Below are 22,100 nucleotides of genomic sequence, written 5' to 3' on the forward strand. Positions count from 1 at the left end.
CACACCCCCATTGGCCACCCCGTGGCTTCCGAGCCAATCAGCGCCGCCCTTTCTTGGGGCCTCCGCGAAGTGGCCCATGCTCCCCCTTAGCTGACGAATTAAAACCCGGGGATTGGCCCCCTCCCCCTCTCCCCGCCGCGAGTAAAAGATCTGCGGCTGCATCTGAGTGACTTCTCCCCACTCAGGGAGCGCGGCAGGCGGGGGGCCAGATGGGAGTGTGCCTGGCTTAGGTCTGACGCCTCCCCCAGCCTGGGCGCCGGTTCCGACCCCCCTTCACCTCCTGTTAGTTCACCCCTTCTTGTGGGGGTGCTTGGCTTAAAGAACGACCCTCCCGCATCCGCAGCCCCTCCCACCGTCTGCTCCCCAGCTGGGCCCCGCCCGAGGAGAGGGCGAGGAAGAGGAGGCGATGGCCCCCGTGCTGCTGACAGCCCCGGCCCCCCGCCAGGTGAGCCGAGGGGGTGTAAATATGGACCGGCAGTCTTTGCTAGGACAGAGCCCCGCCCCCCTCCCAGACTGCCGCAGGGGGTGGGGGTGGGGAGCAGCCCAGGGCCTTATCTCCCTGCTGTGGCTGCTGAGGACAGCCCAGTGCCTGCCGGGGAGGAGGTCGGAGACCCTCAGAACTGCCCTTGGAGGCTCTGCTCTGGCCCCCTCTCCGTTCTCCCGAGAGTGACAGTGTCCGGAACGATGGGGCGCAGCAACCCCGGAAGTGCTATGGCTCTCCCCGTTTTACAGAGGAGGAAACTGAGGCACGGGGAAGTTGTCAGTCGTCTTGGAGTCAGCACTGGGCCCGGACACAGCTAGGAAGGAGGCAGGATCCGAACTCAGCTCTTTTTGGCTCCTCCACGGCTGGCCCTTACCTATGAGGGCTGGCTGTCTTGGGTTCTTCTCTGGCATCCCCTTGTATGGAATTGGCCTCGGTGCTCTCTCATTTTGTGTTGGGGGAAGGACTGCTGCTGGGTTTTTTCCTGAGGACCCTCAGTTTGCCTCTCTGCTGATTAATGGGTTTTTTCGGTAAATAAATAAAAGGATTTTCCCTTTCTCTGTCTGAGGCAAACAAGCACCATATGTGACACAGAGGTCTGAGCCTGGGCTCTTTGGGGTCCATACTTTATCCTAGGCCTGGTTTGGGGCTTCAGGTGGGGACCCTGGAGAAACGCTGGTGGGGGGGGGGGAAGGGAAGCTTTACTTTGTGGGGCTGGAGGATGGGAAGGGAAGCCATAGAGGAAAAGGATCCCAGCATTGAGCCAGGAAGCCCAGAGAAGGCGCCTGCAGTGAGGAAGGGGGAACCGGCTGTTATGGAAGGCGCCCTGGGCCTGGAGGCTGAAGAGTCCCTCCTCTGGGCCCCGAAAATATTTCTGAGTTCTTCTTAGTCTCGGTTTGCCTATCTGTGAAATGGAGGTAGTCTGTACTTGCCCACTTGCCTCACAGTGTTGTCCCAGAAAAAGTACTTTGTCAACCAGACATTGCTTCATCTGTCCACTTTGCTCCTTGTTATATGATTCAGAGCCTTGAGTGCAAACCGAGGCACAGTTTGTTGTAGCAAATGTCCACCGAAAAACACTGGGAGAACCTTCCTACCATTCATGGGGACTTGACTTCTCCCAGATCCATCGAAGGGATGGACTCTGGGTAAGCACAAAGTCTGGCGTTTCAGGAATCGGTGACGTTCAATGACGTGGCCGTGGACTTCACCCAAGAAGAGTGGGGGCACCTGGACCCTTCGCAGAAGGATTTGTACCGGGATGTGATCCTGGAAAACTACAGGAACCTGGTGTGCCTGGGTAAGGAGGGCTCCCGGAGACTCTTCCGAGGTGCTGGGGACTGTGTCGCAGTCTCTGGTCTCTTGAACCAGGGGGGAATAGGGCGCGCCTCCACAAACTGGAAACTTCAGGTAGCTTGAGGGATTCACCCCCTGGATCTCCCTGGAAGTCTCTGTGTGGATAGTATATTGGGGGGGAGGGGGTGGAGAGAGAGAAAGAGAGAGAGAGAGAGAATGAAAATATATATATATGTGTGTGTGTGTATTCATATAATACAAGGAGAAGTATAGTCCTTGTTCTGTTACTATGGAGGGAGTCAAATTCACGTTCTTGATGACCTCAAATCTAGGTCATCTTACCACATCACATCCATCTTCTTTGGGTCTTTCCCTTCCCCCCCTCCCCACTTTCCTGGAAGAGAAGGGGACAAGGATTGGCTTGAGAGGGTTGTGGGGCTCCAGTGTTTTCCCATTTTCCCGGAGCAGGACTTGCAGCTTCCAAACCAGAAGTGATTGACCAGCTGGAACGAGGGGAAGCTCCTTGGATGCCCGAGAGCCGTGTCCCAGGAAGCACCTGTCCAGGTGAGTGCTAGATGACCAGTATGCTTGGACCTTGCTGGCATTTGCTCACATCCCATGGTCCTTGGGGGATATGTTGGCCGACTCCCAAGGCTGAGGCTGTGGGCAGCAGGGCCTTCCCTCCTAGGGCAAGTCCTGACCCTTCTGCACTCGGCGATCCTCCTGACTCACAAGAGAGTGGTGCCTCTCCCTTTCTCCATTCTTTTCTGGATGCTGACTTTGTGGCTTTTGCTCAGGTCTCTTTCTGTCTCTCCCAGTTTGCTCATCTGCAAAATGGGGGTGATCACAGCCCCTCCCTTCCAGAGTGGTCTCGAAGATAAGCTCAAATCCTATGTGTAAAGTGTTTTGCAGACTTGTACGTGAGCTCTCAGTATTTGTTCCTCCTCTTGGGATAGACACAGAGTTTGTTGATTCTGTTTTGGTTGCTCTGTCGTGTCAGTGGTCAGAGTCCCAGCTGTGCATGCTTCCTCCTGCTACTCTTGCTGTGGTGAGCTGCAGCCTCTCTGCCTAAAGACCTCCAGGCCTTTCAGATTCTACAGAGAAGGGAACAGGAGTTTCTAAGTCCCCATTATGTGCCAGGCCCTGTGCTAAGCACTTTATAAATATTCTCTCATTTGGTCATTACAGTAACTCTGGGATGCTGTTGTGATCCCCATTTTCCAGTTGAGGAACCTGAGGCAGGCAGTGTGACTCACCCTGGGTTAGACAGCTAGTGTCTGAGGTCAATTTGAACTCAGATCTTCCTGACTCCAGACTCAGTGTCCTCTCCGCTGGGACACTGGCTGTCCCTTAGATACAGAACCCTTTGTCAAAGGAAAGAAGCACAGGAATGAGGTGGTCTTCTCCCAGGCACAGGCTTGTGTAGGTAGGACATGTGCTTCTGGTCATGTGGATGTGGAATATCTTTCTTTGACCCTCTAGACATCTCAGAGTCTCATATTTCGTTATAAAATTTTTCCCCACTTTGTTGCTTCCCTTCTAATTTTGGTTGCATTGGTCTTGTTTGTACAAAAACTTTTCAATTTAATATAATCAAAATTATTCATTTTACATCTTGTAATGCTCTTTATCTCTTGCTTGGTCTTAAATTCTTTCCCATAGATCTGACAGGTAGACTATTCTATGTTCACCCAATTTAGTTATAATTTCCCTCTTTATGTTTAACTCATTTATCCATTTTGAACTTGCCTTGGTATAGGGTGTGAGATGTTGATCTAAACCTAATTTTCCTCATACTGTTTTCAGTTTTCCCAGCAATTTTTTTTTTTATCAAATAATGAGTTCTTATCCTTAAAGCTGGGATCTTTGAGTTTATCAAACCCCAGCTTGCTAAGGTCATTTACCCCAAGTCTATTCACCCTTCTTTCTCTTAGTACGTACCTGCTCATTTTGATGATCACTGCTTTATAGTACAGTTTAAAATCTGGTACTACTAGGCTACCATCCTTCACAGTTTGTTTTTTTTCATTAGTTCCCTTGATATTCTTGATCTTTTGTTCTTCCAAATGAATTTTATTATTTTTTCTAAATCTATAAAATAGTTTTTTGGTAGTTTAATAAGTAGGGCACTGAATAAGTAAATTAGTTTAGGTAGGATTTTTTTTTTTATTAGCTCGTCCTACCCATGAGCAATTAATGTTTTTCCAGTTGTTTAGATTTAGTTTTATTTGTGTGAAAAGTATTTTGTAGTTGTATTTATATAATTTCCAAGTTTGTCTTGGCAGATAGATTCCCAAGTATTTTATATTGCCTGGAGTAATTTTAAATGGAGTTTCTCTTTCTAATTCTTGCTGCTGAGTTTTATTAGAAACATATAGAAATGTTGATGATTTATGTGGGTTTATTTTTTTATTTATTTTATTTAAAAATGTTATTTAATTAATTGATTTAGAATACTTTTCCATGGTTACATGATTCTTGTTCTCCCCCTCCCCCAACACACAATTCCACTGGGTTTTACATGTGTCATTGATCAAGACCTATTTCCATATTATTGAGATTTGCTCTGGGTCGATCGCTTAGAGTCTACAATCCTCAGTCATGTCCCCATAAACCCATGTGATCAAGCAGTTGTTTTTCTTCTGTGTTTCTGCTCCCACAGTTCTTGCTCTGGATAAGGATAACATTCTTTCTCATAAGTCCCTCAGAAATGTCTTGGATCCTTGCATTACTACTACTAGAGAAGTCCGTTATGTTCAATTGTACCACAATGTATCAGTCTCTGTGTCCAAAGTTCTCCTGGTTCTGCTCCTTTTACTCTGCATTAACTTCCTGGAGGTCATTCCAGTTCACATGGAATTCCTCCAGTTCATTATTCCTTTGAGCACAATAGTATTCCATCTATGTAGGTTTATTTTGTATCTGCAGCTTTCCTAACATTATTGATTCTTTCCACTAGCTTTTTAGTTGATTTTCTCAGATTCTCTAGGTATGCCATCGTATCATCTGCAAAGAGTGATAGCTTAGTCTCCTCCTTGCCTACTTTAATCCCTTCAATTTTTTTCTTCTCTAATTGCTAAAGCTAGCATTTTTAATACAATATTAAATAATAGAGGTGATAGTGGGCATCCTTGCTTCACTCCTGATCTTATTGGGAAGGCTTCTAATTTGTCCCCATTGCAGATGATACTTGCTGATGTTTTAAATAAATACTACTTATTCTTTTAAGGAAAGGCCCTTTTATTCCTATGCTTTCAAGTGTTTTCAGTAGGAATGGGGTTTTGTCAAAGGCTTTTTCTGCATCTATTGACATAATCATGTGATTTCTGTCAGTTTGATTATTGATATGGTCATTTATGTGGATGGTTTTCCTAATGTTGAACCATCCTTGCATTCCTGGTATAAATCCCACCAGGCCATGGCGAATAATCCTTGTGATATATGGTTGGAGAGAGAGAGAGAATTTAGAGCCAGAAGAGTGCCCAAGACAGACATCTGAGGCACCCGTGCTACGAGGGCAGGAAACTGAGAAAGAGCAGTCAGACCCAAAAAGAGAGACCTGAGAGAGAGCAGAGGTAAGCTAAGCAGCTCAGCAGGGAGAGCTCTCCCAGGACAATCACAATCCATAGTAGACGCTAAGGCTAGATGAAGAAGAGAGAGGATGAGTCAATCATCTGACAAGTCAGTCGAGGAAGAGCCATATTCTTGTGGGACAGCTTCAGAGATGGGCATTTGTGGTGGTTCTGGGTCCAATCATACTGTGACTGCTCTGGCTGACTCGTGGGGGCACAGACTGGGACAAGGGGTCCAGGTTATGGGACACAGAGAGCGGCATGGTCAGGCCATGATGAAATCACCAAGAGAGACAGTGTGGGGAGGAAAGGGTCTCCAGGGCTAAGTCTTGGGGCTTCCATAATTAGGGGCACAATTTTGAGTCTATCAAACAGAAGAGAGTGAGAAGTAACAGTCAGGTGAGCAAAGCATGAGTGCGAGAGAAATGTTCCCCAAACCCACAGAGGAGAGAAAGAGGAATGTCATCTGAACAATAAGCTGGAAGTCAGATTACAAAAGGCTAAGAGTGGCCCTAAATGGTGGCCATCAGGTCACTGTTTAAATATTTTCCCCACATATTGAGCTGCTCTGTGATAGAAAGGCAGACCATCCATGTACAAGTTAGGAGATCTGTGTTCAAGTTCTGGCTCTGTGACTAATGAATTGTCTGGGCCTGGCCAAGTCTCCTCCATCCTCAGCGGTCTCTTCTTCCCTTACATTGTAGGATTCTGTCTGTGAGGTGACCTGATTTGGGGCAAGTCTGATTGTTAGAGTCGTCCTTTTTTATGCTGACGTGAAGGTTCCCCCCTTGGGTTTCCCCTTAGAGCCTCAATTCTGTCCTGTAGAACATCACAGAGTGAGGACTCTCCCTTGTCGAGAGAGCCGTTGGGGTGCAGAAGAAAGCCGACCTGGGAGGCGGCTGACCCAGCTTTGTGGCAGCGGCCCTGGGGGTGGTGGGGATGGTGGTGAGGATGGTGATAAGGATGATGAAGGTGGCGGTGCTGAACATTGTTACTATTTATTGTTGCTCGGAAATAACAACAATTTCTATTTTTTTTCTTTAAACCGTTAACTTCTGACTTAGAACCAATGCTGGGTATTGGCTCCAAGGCAGAGGAACAGTAAGGGCCAGGCAATAGGGGTTAAGTGACTTGCCCAGGGTCACACAGTGTAGAAGTATCTGAAGCCAGATTTGAACCAAGGACCTCCCGTCTCTAGGTTTGGCTCAATCCACTGAGGCACCCAGCTGCCCCCAACAACTATTTGCATCTATGGCACTCCTCTGATCCTTTCCACAGCTCTGGGAGGTGGGCACTGTTTTTTATCACCATTTTACAGCTGAGAAAACTACGGAACTGAGAGGAGATTGTTACTTGCCCTTGAACACACAGATAATTCATAGCTGAGGAAGAATTTGAACGCAGGCCTTCTTGACTCCAAGTGGAACGCTCTCTCCATTATGACACGTTACCAGTGGTGACCTTAAGCAAGTCATTAACCCTCTGTTTCCTCCTTTGTAAAATATAATAACTGAGCAACCTGCCTTAGAAAGTTGGGAGGGCGAGTTGGAAGGTTTTTTGAATGTCCCATAAATGACTACAGAGGCACGAGATGTCATTGTTATTTGTTCTGCGTTTAAGAATCCGGATTGACCGCCGTTTTTCCTGAGAGAGACGGCAGAAGCTGAGTGTGCATCATGGGAAGAGAGGATGCTGACTCTTTTCTTTGTTTCAGATTCAGAAACTGGGTCAGAAACCAAGGAGGCCCCTCCCAAGTGGGGCCCTGCCTTGGAAGACTCCTCCTGGGAGCGACTCCCGAGGGATGGTCCCTGCGTGTCCGTGCTGGGAGAAGCCTGGGAATGGAAGGCCGGCCTAGATATGCAGCAGATCAGTGACCAACGTTCTGGGCGGGCGAGGAAGCCCCGTCGTGAAGCGCGAGGCGAGGAACATCCGAGAGCTGCCGGGGACGGCTGCCGCCCCGAGTCTGGCCTGTTTCCCCAACAGCAAGTGTCTGTAGTGGAGACGCTCTACAAATGCGACATCCACAGAGGAAGCCTCAGTCTGTGTTCAGACCTCAGTAAAGGTGGCAGAATGTGCTCCAAGAAGATGTTCTCCAGTTCCCCGAGTCACAACTCAGATGCTCCCGAGGATCCCCAAAGGCATCCTGAAGAGAAGCCTTGCGGATGTCGTGAATTCGGGAAGGCCTTTGGCCGGAGCGTTCGTACGGGAGGGAAGTTCCCAAGTGAGCCGCCGCGCCCCGAAGAGAGACCCTACGAGTGTCACGAGTGCGGGAGGGCCTTCCACCACGTCTCCTCTCTCAACTCCCATCAGAGGACGCACACCGGGGAGAGGCCGTACGAGTGCAGCGAGTGCGGGAAGGCCTTCTGCCGGAGCACCCACCTCATCGAGCACCAGACCATTCACACCGGGGAGAAGCCCTACGAGTGCAGCGAGTGCGGCAGGGCCTTCCGCCAGAGCGCCCAGCTCACGCGCCACCAGCGGATCCACACCGGGGAGAAGCCCTACAAGTGTCACGAGTGCGGGAAGGCCTTCAACCACAGCTCCTCCCTCACTTCCCACCACAGGATCCACACCGGAGAGAGACCCTACGAGTGCAACGAGTGCGGCAAGGCCTTCAACCACTTTTCCTCCCTCACTTCCCACTACAGGATCCACACCGGAGAGAAGCCCTACGAGTGCGGCATCTGCGGGAAGGCCTTCTACCACAGCTCCTCGCTTACCTTCCACTCCAGGATCCACACGGGCGAGAGGCCCTACGAGTGCAATGACTGCGGGAAGACCTTTAATCACATTTCCTCCCTCATTTCCCATCATCGGATCCACACCGGAGAGAAGCCCTACGAGTGCCACCACTGCGGCCGGGCCTTCCGCCGGAGCACCCATCTCAGCCGACATCAGGTCGTGCACACGGGAAACAAGCTTGGCGAGTGACGGAGGCCGGGGAGGCCTGTCGCCCTCCGGAGGTCAGGAAGGCAAAACCTCGTGAATGTAGTGAACGTCACTGGGATCTCAGGGGTGCGCTTTACTGGCCGTTCCTTCTCAACCAAAACGCGGCCCCTCGAGACCGCTCGCACCCAGCTACTTGGAGGCATTGCTCTTTCCAAACCCCTTCTTCCCTCAGGCTCCTCGCCATCTCTGGCCTATTCTGCAGGCTCCCCGGCCCTAAGAAAAGAACTGGCGATCTGAGAGGCTCCCTTTCAACCTCACTTCTCAAAAATTCTCAGAATCCTCAAGTATCCTCTCTTCCGTCGAAGGGGCTTGCTAGGATCTTCCCCAGCAGGGCTCCTCTCTCACCTTTCATCTGCTTTAAAAGTGAATGACTCTCCCCGCAGCCCTTTCACCTTCCATTCTGTAGCCTTTTTCTCTCCTTGCCAAGCTTCTCGTAAAAGTTTCTGATAGCTGTTACTCCTAGTTACTTGCTCTGGGGGTTCTGAGCCCTTTAAATCTGTTTTTTTCTCCCCGGCCCTGCTGTACAATTCAAAGTAGCTTCTTCACTGTACATCCCTTCAAGGCCCCTTGGCCAGGCCTCCTCTTTTATCTCCTACAGCTCCAGGAAGTACTCCATGCTCCTTTCCTTCCAGATTCTCTCTCCTTCCAGCATCTTTAGCTGCTTCTTTAGTCTCCTTTCACCAACCCCTTAGGATGTCTGTCTTCCAAGGTTTTGGCCCTCGTGCTCTTTGGGAATTACGGTCAGTTCCAAGGCTTCTGAGTCATCCTTCAGAAGTGAGCTCTCCCTTCAGGCGTGTGGTACATCACGGCCATTAACAGCTTTGATTTGATTTCCTTTCTGCCGCTCGTGTCACAGCTCATGCTGTCCCGTGTTTGAAGGCTTGGTTGTTTTTATTTAAAAATTTAAAAATTAAGAATTGCTCTTATAACCCCTTTACTTCCAAATGTAGCCCCCTCCTACCTTCCCTGCTCCCTGGTAGCAAAACCAGCCCCCCGTGAGCGGAGTCTGCCGGGGCGTGCAGGGTTTGTTCCCGCAGCCCCCTTCCCTGACCGAAACGGGAGGCATCGAAATCTTCTCTCTTTTGACTCTTCCTCAGCCTCGTGGCTGACGCTCTCTTTGTGTTTTCCTCCTGTTTACCTTGTTCTGCTCACTTTGCGTCAGTTATCTCATCTGTCACACTTCTCTGAGTCGTTCATCTTTAGAATGGTGGTGTACTGATGCTCTTTGCTTTCCCCATGCCCTTAGTTACGGGGGAATCATTTCCCATATTTGCTACCACAGAAAGTGTTTTAATTAATCCTTTGACCTATACGGGACCTTTTAATCTATCTTCGATGTCCTTAAGCAGTGGAACCCCTGAGTCAAAGGGGACGGACATTCCAGCCTTTTTACAGCCTAATTCCAAATTCCTTTCTGGAGTGGTTGGGCTGGCTCGTAGCTACACCAACAGCGCATTAGTTTACCCGTCTTTCTCTAGCTTCTCCAGTGCTGCTTCCAGATGTCAGCACTTTTGTCATCTTGGGCAGCTTTCTTTAGAGTTGGCTTGATTTGCTTTGGGGTCTCTTCATGGGGTCGTTTGTAGTTTGAAATTGTTCTTTTGAAAACGGTTCCCAGAGTTTCACAACATCAATTGAGAAGTGGCTCGTGGCCACATATGTTTGTTAGTTCCCCGTGGACTTTGGATTTCTTGTTGTTTGTTGTTGAGCCATTTCACAACCGCTTCTTCTTGGCCCCGTTTGAGGTTTTCCTGGCAGAGGTACTGAAGTGCAGTGGAGTGGATTTTGAAACCAGACTCGTATTAGAGATGATTAGTGCAAGATGTTTTGCCCAGTTGACAACTTCCTTTTTTATTGTAGTTGCTTTCATTTTATTTGTGCATAATTTAAAAAATATTCTATTGAGTCTTTTATGATAGCTTCTATCCCTCGTTTGCTCAGGGATCTCCTCCTTAGCCATAGCTCTGAAAGGTACCTGATCTGACTCTGTTCTCATTTTTCATATTCTGGTTCTAGAGCCACTTTGGGTTTCTTTTGGTGTATGGTATAAGAAGTTGATCTAGAGTCTACTTCTGCCAAGCACTTCTGTTTTCTCCCAAGTAATTGGTTCTCAGTCATTGCTCTTCCAGCTCTTCTCAGGAATCATTTGTGCCTGACTGTTCCTTGTCTAAGCTTTTCAGGGTGTCTTTTTGAATTCCGCTTTGTTCCTTACCTCTAGTAGCTAAGTGGCGACCAAGGCCTATGGATTTTCCCTCCCAGACTCTCTTCTGTTTCTCCCCTTCTCTCTTTTCCTGTTGTTACTACCCTTTTAGTCTTCGTGTCACCTGCCTGCAGCCAGGTCTTTCCTTGTCTCCTTTCTTCCCCCTCTAGTTTCCCTTCCATTCATTCACAAGCATTTATCACCAGCTTTCTGCATTCCAGGCAAGGGGCTGAGCACTAGGGATATAGAGACCAAAAGAAAACATTTCCAGCTCTTAGGGAGATTCCATTCTAGTGAGGGGGAAACAACAAGAAATGCTGATAAGGAAGTATAAAAGGAAATCCTCCAGAGTCAAGCGTGGGAGGGGAGACCCCAGCCCATGGCCCCATTTAGGGGGTAGAATTTTAATTGGGCTTTGGAGGGACCTCTGGGACATTCCTAGTGTAAGGAAGGACACAGGCGTGCTTGAGCGCATGACATGATGGGGAGTCAGAATTTAATTAGCCAGGACGGGCTGGCTGCAGTCAGACCTTGAAGGACCTCGACTGCCAGGCAGTCATTTATATTTTATTCTAGAGGCATTTGACCACTGCAGCCTCTTGACCAAGGGGTGACGTCGTCAGCGTTTTGGGTGAGAAGGTGCAGTCTCTTTGCAGCTGTGCGAGGGAATGATTGGAGAGGGCAGAGAGAGAGCCTGATTGGAAGGGAGCCTATAGCAGTGGTCCAGAAGAGAGGTAATGAGAGCCACGTCTAGCATGGTGACCACACGAGCAGTGAGAAGGCCTTGGAGCCGAGGCAGAATCAACAAGACAGAGCAGCTGATGGGATGGCAGGGGTTCAGGACAGGGAAGAGATGAGGATGAGTGCAATGGGGAACCTGGGTGACTGGAGGAAGGGTGGTACCAGGGGCTCCAGAAGCCATTCGATGCAGAACACAAGCGGCATTTGTTTGAAAGACCAATCAGAGATTCACCAGCCAGCTCAGGCTTGAAAAAGAAATGTCCCGAAGAAGCAGGACAGGGAACAAAGCAAACGGCCCTTTAAAGGCATTTCCTGAAGCACCCAGCATGTCCACAGGCTGCGCCAAGGCCTGGGGAGACAGATGTTAAGAAGGAAGGCTTGCCCGGAGCTGCCACCCTCAAACGTAGAGACGAGGCTTTAGGAAATAATCACAGCGTGGCCCATGGAGCCATGGGGCCTAGCTGGTGCACAGGGGCAGGGACTGACTTGCCAAAGGGTGAGGGGAGTGAGGACCGTCCAACACGCCCAGAAACATAGCTTGTGAAGGATTTTTAAAGCCCAATAAAAAAGCTGCTTTTTGAGCCGACAGGCCATGGCACACTACTGGAATATACCGAGGAGGGGGTGACAGGATCTCTTCAGGCAAATCCCTTTGGCCCCAAGGATGATGGCCTGGAGGACGAAGAGCCTGAAGGGGAGGAGGCTGTTGCAGTAAGCCAGACAGGTGATGAGGGCCTGACCCCAAGGGGTCAGTGTGTGAGTAGAGGGAAGGGACCTTTTGCCAGAGGAGTTGGGGACCCAAATGGCAGGAGATGAGGATGCCATTCTGAGGATGCGCACTTGCAACACTGCACAAAAGAGGGAGAAAGCTTGGAAAAGGTTTTGGGGGCTTTGGGAGAGAAATAAGGAGTTCTGCTTCGGATGTGTTGAGTTCAAGGATGCCTGCAGGCCTAGAGACAGCCCAGAGACCTGCCAGAGGTTAATGTTTGCAGCACTTCCCTCTTACAGGGCCCCGTGTATCACTTACCACAACCCTGAGAAGCAGGTCCTGTGATTTACTCCATTTTACAAATGGGAAAATTGAGACATTGAGGAGGTCATTGGCTTATCTGAGGCAGCATCCAAATTCCGGTCTTCCTGCCTGTAGGACCAGCACCATCCTGCCACCAAGCTGGGCCTGGAGTTCTGATAAGCCCCAGACACTGGTAGTTGTGGGACCTCAGACAAGAGGCTTAAATCTGCTTCAGCTTCCTCAGCTGTACAATGGAGTAATGGCAGCACTTTCCTCTTGTGGTGAGGACTAAAACGAGAAGAGGTTGGGGAAAGAATTCTGCAGTGCCAGGCCCAGAGTGGCCACTGTGAATGCTCGTTGCCTGCCTACCTTGGCATGGAGATGGCTATGGTATCCCCTGTGAGAATGAGAGCCAAAACCGAGTGAGCTGAGGCCAGAAGAGGAAGTGAGGGAGGGACCCCAGAAAGAGGCTTTCTGTTGTGTTTTCTGCTCTGTGGAGAGGAGAGGGAGGCTGGGAGTCAGTCTGGGGTGGGGGTGCCAGGGGTGACTGACTCCTGGCATCAGAGAGAAGGCAGAGCTGCCCACTTCTCCAGAGGGAATGGCCTTTCTCCTGAAAATGGCAAGAAAAATGAAGGACTTGTTGGCCCAGCCTAAGCGAGGCTGGAGTAAGAGTACTTCATTGCCTTTGAATTTCAATCCCTGGCCCAGCCTCTGCTCCTGAAAGAACCACGTGATGACTGAGTCCCAGAAGTGCCCCCAGAAGCCTTTCCTGACCCCTTTTCTGCCGAGCATCTCCTATCTGTCCTGGAGGGAGCTGGTTGGTGTTGCCTCCCACACCAATTAGACAGGGAGCTCCTTGAGGGCAGGGAGCACGAGAGGCTCTTCTCAATGCTTGTCCCCCTGCAGCCTGCAATCAAACCATCACCTTCCATTTGTCTCCTTGGGCAGAGGAGTTTGTAGTCTCTGCTGGTTCCCAAGAGAGTAGGTGATGTTTCTGTTGTAGCCCAGCGAGGTGGAGCGCTCTCCAAGCGTAGAGCTTCTGAGGAACTTGCTCATGTTTGCAGTGAGTGTCTGAGTCTGAAGCCGTGGGTGACCCCATTTCAGATTCTCTCTACCTGTTGCTCCCAGGCTTTCCTTTTCCAGCCTTGTCCTGGGTTCCTTTCCTTCACGTTTCAGGGTGTTCCCTCTGTTTGGGGCACCCTTTCTCCTGGTCCCTACCTGCCGCATTCCTGCAACTGCTCTGAGGCTAGACTCAGACTTTTCCACCCCCTATCAGTCTGCCTTGATTCCTTGGTCATTAATGACCTTTACCCCACTCCGACCTGACAGAGCAGTTAGTATTTTTGTATTAAAGTCGTAGCTGACCTAAGCGGTTAGAAGACATGGACAAACATTTCTCCAAAGAGTTGCAGATTACTAATGACTACATGAAAGTCTCCCTCAGATCACTAATAAGAGATGCAAACCAAATGGCCGGGATGCTTAGCTCACACCCAGCAAATTGGCAAAGATGGCAAAAGATGGGGATAATTGGTTCTGGAGAGTCAGTGGAAAGATGGGCACACTGGTGCATTGTTGGTGGAGTGGTGAATTGGTACTACCGTTTTGGAGAGTCGTCTGGGATTCTACAGAGTGACTAAAGTAACCATGTGCTCTGACTCACTGCTAAACCTATAACCCAAGTCACTCAGTGACAAAAAAGAAAGAGTGCACATACACAAAAACGCTCAGAGCAGCACTTTTCATGGTAGCAGAGAACTGAAAACAAAGTAGATGCCCATCCATCAGGGCAGGAACTGTGACGCATGAATGTCATGGAATCTTACCAAGCTGGAAGAAATGACCCGTTGGAAGCAGGCAGAGAAGCCTGGAAACTCTCCAGGGAGCCAAGAAAACAAGGCACACATTGACTTCCACAATGGAAATGGAGAGAGGACCACTGGGAATCCGTCCCAGGGAAGTGTCAGGAGTTTACTGTAAGGACTGCCCTTGGGCTCAGAGAGCAGGGATGGGAAGATGGCTCCCTCTGCTCCCTGCAGAAGCAGGGATGTGCCCGAGATATTGGGTGGGGCCTGAGACTTGTCCATGTGTGGTTGGGCAGAGTTTTTCTTTCTTCCCTTTATGAGTTGGGAGGAATAGAATGGGAAATGCAGAGAATGTAAAAACTATATCAATAAAATTTATTTTTTAAAAACTCTACTATGGGATCATAAGCTCTATAAAAGCAGGAGTGGAGTCTTGACTAGTCTCTCCCCTGGCCCTGGGGCTGGACTTGGGGTTGCATCGGCATCAGGAACTCCCAGGTCAGGAAACTCCGGCCGAGTCTTCTCTGCAGCTGTCTTAGCAGGTTCCTCTAGGCCGAGTGTGTCAGGGGCGAGACTCGAGTGCAAGCGTGCCAGGCTTCCGTTCCAGCATGTTGCCCTTTTGGCAAAGTTGGCGTTTAATGAGTGGCTTTTGGTTTTTTTTTAATTGAATTGCCTACCTAAAAGGTTTCCCCTGTACCTGGTATCACACTTACTAAAGGCTGGTTTTCTAGGGCAGAGTCTCCCTAGATCACATGGATAAACGGCCTGGCCAGCAGCTCTCTGATAAATGCCAAGGAAAGCTGCCCAACATGCACAGAAAACACCTTGTTCTCAGGTCTGCTTCCTCAATCTTGGCCTAAATCAGTGATGGTGAACCTTTTAGAGACCGAGTGCCATGACACCCCCCCACCCCACCCTGACGGGGAGAGAAAGTGCTCCCACTGAGAGGCTGGGCAGAGGCAGGTTAGGGAAGGGAAGGCCCAAGTGTGACCAGCTCCCGGCATCCCAGACAGGGGGAGGAGGAAGTGCTCCCATTGGGCTGCTGGGCAGAGGGCTGGGTCAAATGAGAAAATGTCCTTGGGGTGGGGGGAGGCAGCAGCTCGTCCCAAGTCCAGAGAGGGCTCTGGAGGCCTTTTCATAGGCCTAAAAGAAGGGCCACGCCCTTCGCTTCACACTAGTCCAGAAACGTGTGTAATGGTCAAGTGGTCTGTATCGTGCTAGAAATCTGTATGTGGGGATGGCTGGGTGGCTCAGTGGCTAGAGCGAGGAGATTCTGTGTTCAAATCTAGCCTCACTCTAGCTGTGGACCCGGGGCGAGTCACTTGCCAAGCCCTCGCTGCTGTTCCACCCTAGAACTGGTGGGAAACCCGAAGGTAAAGATTTAAAAACAACATTTTCAAAGAGAAATCGCCGTGGCCGGCCAAGGTGGCCAGCCAAGGCGCCCCCTCGGTGGGGCACCTCGTCACTGACACACCATCCAGCCATGGGGGAGGGGTGCCACTCGGGAAAGGAGCGGAGGGGCCCCGCTGCGGGGGAGGGGGGGCAGGACTTGCCCCTTACAATTACGTCACTGGAAATACTGCTTCGGGGTCCCCACCGAAGGTCCGATTCCCATTGGCGGAGCTGAGGGCGCCCCGGAGGTCAGGCCTTTCGGTGGTTGCCGCCCCCTTAACACGTCACCTCGGACAGTTAAACTTGCAGGCGGTACTAGAAGAGAGGTGGGGGCCCAAGTGAGCTCGGCGGCCCCCCGGCCCTTTCCTCTCCAGGCCTCCCCCTCCCATCGGGACGGATTCCCTCAGGCCTGCCTTTGGGCAAAGCCCGGGGGAAGCTGTACGGAGGCAGCGAGGCGGGTCCGGTCCGGGTGGAAGCAGCCTCGGGGGATCCCCCGAGGGCCGCGCCGGAGCCGAGCCCGGCAGGATCCCGAGAGGGGGCGCCCGAGGCACGGACGGATGCGGGGAGGGCTTGGGGGAAGGTCCCGAGCTCCGTTTAGGACGCGGCTGAAAAGCAGCCACACGGCCCACGAACCGTGCCCAGCGCCTCGCCAACAGGACCTCAGCCCCGGCAGGTGCTGCTATTATCGCCATTTTACAGTCACTCAGCAAGGGCCGGAGGCAAGATTTGAACTCCGGGCTCGTCCCTAGAGTCCGGCCCCAGAGCCCACGGCGAGAAGGGACACGGGAGGCGCCCAGCCAGCGACTGCGGAGGGCCGGAGGCAATCTCAAGCTCTGAGATTGCAGGAAGAGCTCCCAGGGGGCGGGGTCTCTTGGGGGCGGAGCTTGGACGCCCATGTGACTTGGGGGCGGGGCCGGCAAGATTGCCCGAGTCCCGGAGCAAGTGCACAAGTCGCTCTGGTCTCTGGACTTCATTTCCCAGGAGCGGCTGCTCTGTAAAGTCCGGGAAATGAACTGGCCCGCCGGGCCTGGGCGGGGTTAGAGGGAGGCGGGGCGAAGAGCGCCCTTCTTTGCGTCACTTCCGGTCGCCGTTCTGCGTCCCGGGGCCTGCTACCTAACACCTCTTAGGAGGGTCCTCCGGGTGAGTGTCGGCCCAGGACCTCCGCTCGTGACCCCTCCCCCAGACCCTACTGTCATCCCAGCCTGGCCGGACCCTCAGCTTCGGGAGCTCCTCCTCTCCGTCCCCTCCCCCGCCCCAGGCTGGGGAGGACCCCCGGCTCTCCCTTCCCTCCCCAGAGGTCCTGAGAGTCTCCAGCCCTCCCCGCCCCGCTTCCCTCCCAGCGTCCTCCGGTTCTAGCCAAGACCCGACCCCGAGCTGAACGAGGTCCCAGCCGTCCACCCGGCGGCGCTCCTGCCACTGTCGGGGTATCCCTCAGTGCCGTCCCTCTCGGCCCCCGCCCCGATGCTCCCTCATCTGCTGGGTAAACCCCGGGCTTCCTGGCCCCCTTCCCTCCCCCGGGCCCCAGCTCACGTCCTTCCGGCCCAGGCCAGCCTCCCCCCCCTTCTGTATAGATCTGTTTGTCTGCCCGCCCAGCCCTTCAGTAGATTGTTCTGGGCAGGTGGGGGCGAAGGAGAGCGCCGGGCTTCAGGCCCTGCCTAGTGACCCTGGCCTGGTCACCTAACCTCTATTGCCTGAGTTGTCCCAGAGGCGAAAAGTGCCTGCTGGGTGTGTTTGGTGCTCAGTGGGCGGCCCTCCCGGCCGACTCAGGTCTGCCTTTCCTCCAAGAACTGCCTCCTGAAGCTCCACCTCTGAGGAACAGCCTCCCGCCCCTCCCGCCCTTTCAGCTCTTCCCTTCAGTGCTAGCATAGGGGGTCCCTCAGCTATGAAGGGGCTGAGCACGGATTAGAACCCAGGACCTCGGGCTCCAGGCCCCGCTCCATCCCGATTCCATCCGGATGTTTTTGGCCCCTCCCTTCCTCCGGGATCTTCCTTCTGCTGGCCTCTTTGGTGCCCTCCCCGGCCCAGATCCCACCCAGATCTCTTTGATGGCCGCCTCCCTCCTGGCCCAGCTCCCTTCCCATTCCAGCCTCATCCTTTAAGGGACACCACCCTGACCCTCGGTCTCCTTCTCGCCTTCTCCTTGGCCTCCAGGCAGCCTTAGACAGCGTTCAAAAGTCAGGAAACTTTAAGTGCTGGCCCTCGGCTCCTCCCCTCCTGCCCTCCCCTGCCCCAGTGCCTGGCTCAGTGAGCTTTCCGCCATCTTCAATTGGCCCTATCCCAAGTGGAGTTCATTCTCTTCCTCCCCCACCCACCTTTTCCCTGGCCCCGAGGCGGCATGGGGGGGGGGGGGGCCCAGGCTCCAGCTGCTGTCATTGCTCACATCCAGCGTGGCACGGAGGCCTGTGTGGCCTCCCTCCCCATCTCTCCAGCTTGGGGGCTGCTTGTCCTGGGGTTCCTGCCCTCCCCAGCTCATTCTCCTGATGTCACCCCCCACTCAGTACACCCCGAGATGCCCAGCATTACACACTGCCCCCTCTGTCGGGCCCAGCTTCTTGGGCCTCCTGGCTGTCCCCTCCAGAGCCTCCATGTGTGCGCCGAGTCCCACCTCCTGCCTGCTGCCTGCAAGCCCAGCCCTTCTTACTTGTGGTGCCGCCTTCTGAGTCATTGCTTCCTGTTTGTGGGGTGTCTGTGTGTGTGTGTGTGTGTGATTGTGTGTGACTAGGTGTGTGTCTGTGTCTGTCTCTGACTGTGTGTGATTGTGTGTGACTGTCTGTGCCTGTGTCTGTGACTGTGTGTGTGTCTGTGTCTGTGCCTGTGTCTGTCTGTGACTGTGTGTGTGCCTGTGACTGTGTGTGGTTGTGTATGTCTGTGTGTCTATGTGTCTGTGTCTGTGACTGTGTGATTGTGTGTGACTATGTCTGTGTTTGTGTGTGTGTGTGCATCCGTCTATGTGTCTGCGCCTGTGTGCGCGTGTGTTGTTTCCCCCATTAATCATGAGCTGCCATTTCTACCCTGCATGGTTGGCACTTCCTGGACATTCACTGAGCGGGAGGGGGGGGGGGGCTTGGCTTAGCAGAGCGCCCCGAGGCAGGGCCGGCTCCATGCCTTGATCCTGATCGGACCTTTTCCTCCTCAGCTCTGCCCCTCCCAAGGCGAAGGAGGTTCCTGGCAAGGTGGGGGATGGCCCTCCTGTTCCTGGCAGCCAGGACCCCCCAGGTAAGTGGCTCTTTCCTTCGGCCTGACGTGGCGTCGGGTCCTGGGAGGGCAAACCCTTGGCTGTCTCCCTGGCAGGGACGCAGCATCGTGGCCTTCGGGGCTTTGGCGGAAGAAGAAAGCTGTCTGGGGAGGCACAAGGCCCTTGATTTCGAGCTGGGGGGAACAGGGGGACTGTATGGGCCCTCTGGGCCTGCCCTCATTTCACAGATGAGGAAACTGAGGACCAGAGACAGCATTTGAATCCAGGCCCCCCAGTCCTCCCCAGCTTCAGCATCCCACCTAGGTGGGCAGTGGGCGCCCCGTCGTGTTCTCTCCTCTGTTCAGTCCCTTCGTTCCCAAGGCAGTGGGTCTCCGCACATTCAGGGCCGAGTTCCAAGCCGTGAGGGCTGCGCAGCGATCTTAGAACAAGGGAGCGTCTGGGGACGGGCAGTTTGCAGCTCCCTCGGCTCTTGGTTCCGAGTTCAGGCTGTTCTGTGGGCCTTGATCTACTCACAGCCACAACTCATTTACAGGCCCCGGACCAAAAGCTGCCCAGGGAGGCGTCCGTGAAGCATTTCTCCTTAGACCTTGGCCACACTCGCTCTTCCCCAAATTTATTTCCCATGATTGCCTGCAAAAACAACGTGCGACCCTCATTTCTCGCACTTGGGACGTGCAGTTTCTCCCCCTCAGTGAGGAGACGAGGGTTTGGCGCGGGTTTGATATGTGTGCGCAGGAAGCCCGAACAAAGTCCGAGTGGCCGGCGGTGTGCAGGTCACGGCAAAGACGGCTTTCGTAGCCTGGCGGCGCTCCTGCGGACACTGGCTGCCCAGCTCCCTCGGCCTCGCATTCAGGGCCGCTAGATCCGTCGGCAGCGCTCTCTGCTCCTTGGAACGGCGGCACGCTTGGGTTGGCCCAGACTTCGGGCCTCCCCCGAATTCTTAGCCATTTCCTCTGGCCAGAAAGTGCCACGAAAGTTCCAAATCAGCACTAAAAAGGGCACATGAAGTGGAAACAAGGCGAGAAACAGCTTCCCAGCTTACTCGTTCAGGGCTTGAGATCCCTCCATCTCTGGGAGGCCGTGAGGGGAGGCAGTCCGTGGCTACGCTCGGCCCCTGCAGTCAGCCCACTCCTGGCCAGGCCGCGGCTAGCCGCAGTCAGCACGCTTGTTGGAAACACACGGGTCACTTTGGGCGGGGGAGGGGGCACCTGAAAAGACAGGAATAATCCTTTGAATGCAGCCATGGCTGCCGCGCACGTGCTCTGCTGCCAGGAGCCGCTTCATTTGCCCAAAAGTACAGATAAGGTCCGCGAGTGGCTTATTTCATTGACGGATTCCGTCACCATCAGGCACGGATACACACAGATACAGGAATGTCCCATTAGAGTAAGTCGGACAGAAAGGACTTGGCTCAAGCGCACGGATGCAGCCACGTTCTGTGCGTCCTGCCAGGACGGAAGGTCCCTTTTCTCTGTAGACTCTTCAGTCGGGCCTGTCCCGTTTGGGAAGCGGACTCGGGGAGCGGGTTGTCGTGCTCTCTGTCGTGGGCACCTTCTCCAGGAAGCCTTCCTCGCTTCGTGATTTCCCTTCTGTCCTCCTTGTGGCTTTTTGGTGCCTGATGCTTACTTGTCTCATTAGATTGTCCTGGCGGGCAGGGGCTGCTGTCTCTTTCCATCACCAGCATATAGTATGACTCCTGGCGCTGAGTAGGCATTTAATAAAGGTTCATCGATTGACCGCTCTTAATATCTAAATGGAGAAAGAGAACTAGAGAGCAACATCTAATTCCAGGGCTTGGTAGAGTACCTGCCACGTCGTCGGTGAATCAATGTTAGTTATCTTCATTTGACTAGCCAACTTTGCTGCAAACATTTTAAACAAAATATTAGCCAGGAGATGACAGCCGCCTATCATGAAGATACGCCGTGACGGTGTTGGATTTATTCCAGGAACTTGGTGCTGGATGCGTGTTAGGAAAGCTAGAAATGTAACCGATTACATTAACAAGAACAACAGAAATCACCCGATTAAATCAGCAGAGGCAGAAAAAGCTTTTATATGTACATAGTGCTTCCATGTTAGAATGGATGCTTCCTGAGGGCAGGGACGCCTCCTTTGTCATTATGTTCCTAGCCCAAAGCATGTGTGACAGCAGACAGCAGATGGGCAGAGAGCCAGGATCCCACCTTCTTCATGAAGACCTCCTAAGGTCATCGGCTCTGATTCTTAGGAAGTTTTCCTTGGCATCAAGCCCAAATTGTCCTCTTTGTACGGGCAGATTTGGAATTGTCCCAAAGGGCATTGGAAATGCTAATGACTGGTGTAAGTAGGCTACATGTGCCTCTCTGAGTATTGAAACAGCGTTGTATTTTCTTTGCTTACAAAGGTAGAAGAGCAAGAAATGGTTGTAGCCTTATTCTAGGGGAATTTCTCTTCGTAATCTTTTTTGTTGTTCAGTACTTTCAATTGTGTCTGACGCTCCATGGCCCCATTTGGAGTTTTCTCAGCAGAGATTCTGGAGTGGTTTGCCATTTCCTTCTCCAGCTCATTTTACAGATAAGGAAATTGAGGCAAACAGGGTAAAGTGAGTTGCCTAGGGTCACACAGCTAGTAAGTGTCTGAGGACAAATTTGAACTCAGGAAGGTTAATCTTCTTGATTTTAGGGCCTGCACTCTCCACTATGCCATCTCGATGCTAACTAGAACTATCCAAAAAACAGTAAGTCCCCCTGGCAAATAGGAAGTTGCTAATCACTGAAGACCTTTAAGCTAAGATTGGATGACCAGTTTTTAGGGATGTTATAAGAGAGGAAGTCTAAGTTGAGGACAATTTAAACTAAAATCTCTTCTGCTTCCAAGATTCTATCCTGACCTATAGAATGAGTGGGCTTCTATATTCATGACCATTTTAATAGGTTTTTTTTAAACATTTGTTTATAATTGCTCTTATGCCTAAGGGTAGGGCTTTTTTGAGTTCCTCTGTAGTATTGAGAAATATGTATATTCTTTAATGTTCCCATTAAGAAGAAACCATGAATTTTCTCTGAGAATGTGAACATTAAAATTTCTTACACTTGTGTTACTGGAGTTTTTTTTGCAATTCTGTAAAGTTTTCTTTTATGAATTCAGGGGAAAGGAGCAAGCATTTATTGAGCACCTGTGTGCCAGGCACTGTGTTCAGCCCTTGACAAATGCTGTCTCCTTTGATCCTCAGAACAGCTCTTTGAGGTGGGTACTGTCAGGACCCCCATTTTACAGATGTGGAAGGTGAAGGGGAGCCACAGAGCTAGGAAGTGCCTGAGTTCAGATCTAACCAGCTCCAGTCCCAGGTACATGACCACCTGCCTGACATACTGTTGGCACATGGACCATTAGAGGTGACACCAGCTCCTTCGTTCCTGTTTATCTCTTGGTGTTGTGAGGTTTTACTTTCCTTTTTCTGACATCGGGTGCAGCCCC

At 52.0% G+C, this 22,100-nt stretch overlaps 1 protein-coding gene across 1 annotated transcript in view; it reads left to right on the forward strand.

Annotated features, from left to right (window-relative positions):
* Positions 1-204: 204 nt before the first annotated feature.
* Positions 205-22,100, forward strand: part of LOC123230561 (zinc finger protein 624-like) — a 36,055-nt gene continuing 14,159 nt past the window's right edge. The window contains exons 1-11 of the mRNA XM_044656695.1: positions 205-445; positions 1,655-1,781; positions 2,246-2,341; positions 6,175-6,321; positions 7,064-8,272; positions 8,991-9,038; positions 11,826-11,960; positions 15,853-15,992; positions 16,786-16,869; positions 18,024-18,091; positions 18,582-18,661. Coding sequence (XP_044512630.1) covers positions 407-445; positions 1,655-1,781; positions 2,246-2,341; positions 6,175-6,321; positions 7,064-8,272; positions 8,991-9,038; positions 11,826-11,960; positions 15,853-15,992; positions 16,786-16,869; positions 18,024-18,091; positions 18,582-18,661 — 2,173 coding nt within the window. The 5' untranslated portion in view covers positions 205-406. The remainder of the gene's footprint in view (positions 446-1,654; positions 1,782-2,245; positions 2,342-6,174; positions 6,322-7,063; positions 8,273-8,990; positions 9,039-11,825; positions 11,961-15,852; positions 15,993-16,785; positions 16,870-18,023; positions 18,092-18,581; positions 18,662-22,100) is intronic.

Source organism: Gracilinanus agilis, chromosome 1, assembly GCF_016433145.1.
Source record: "Gracilinanus agilis isolate LMUSP501 chromosome 1, AgileGrace, whole genome shotgun sequence".
NCBI classification, from domain to species: domain Eukaryota; kingdom Metazoa; phylum Chordata; class Mammalia; order Didelphimorphia; family Didelphidae; genus Gracilinanus; species Gracilinanus agilis.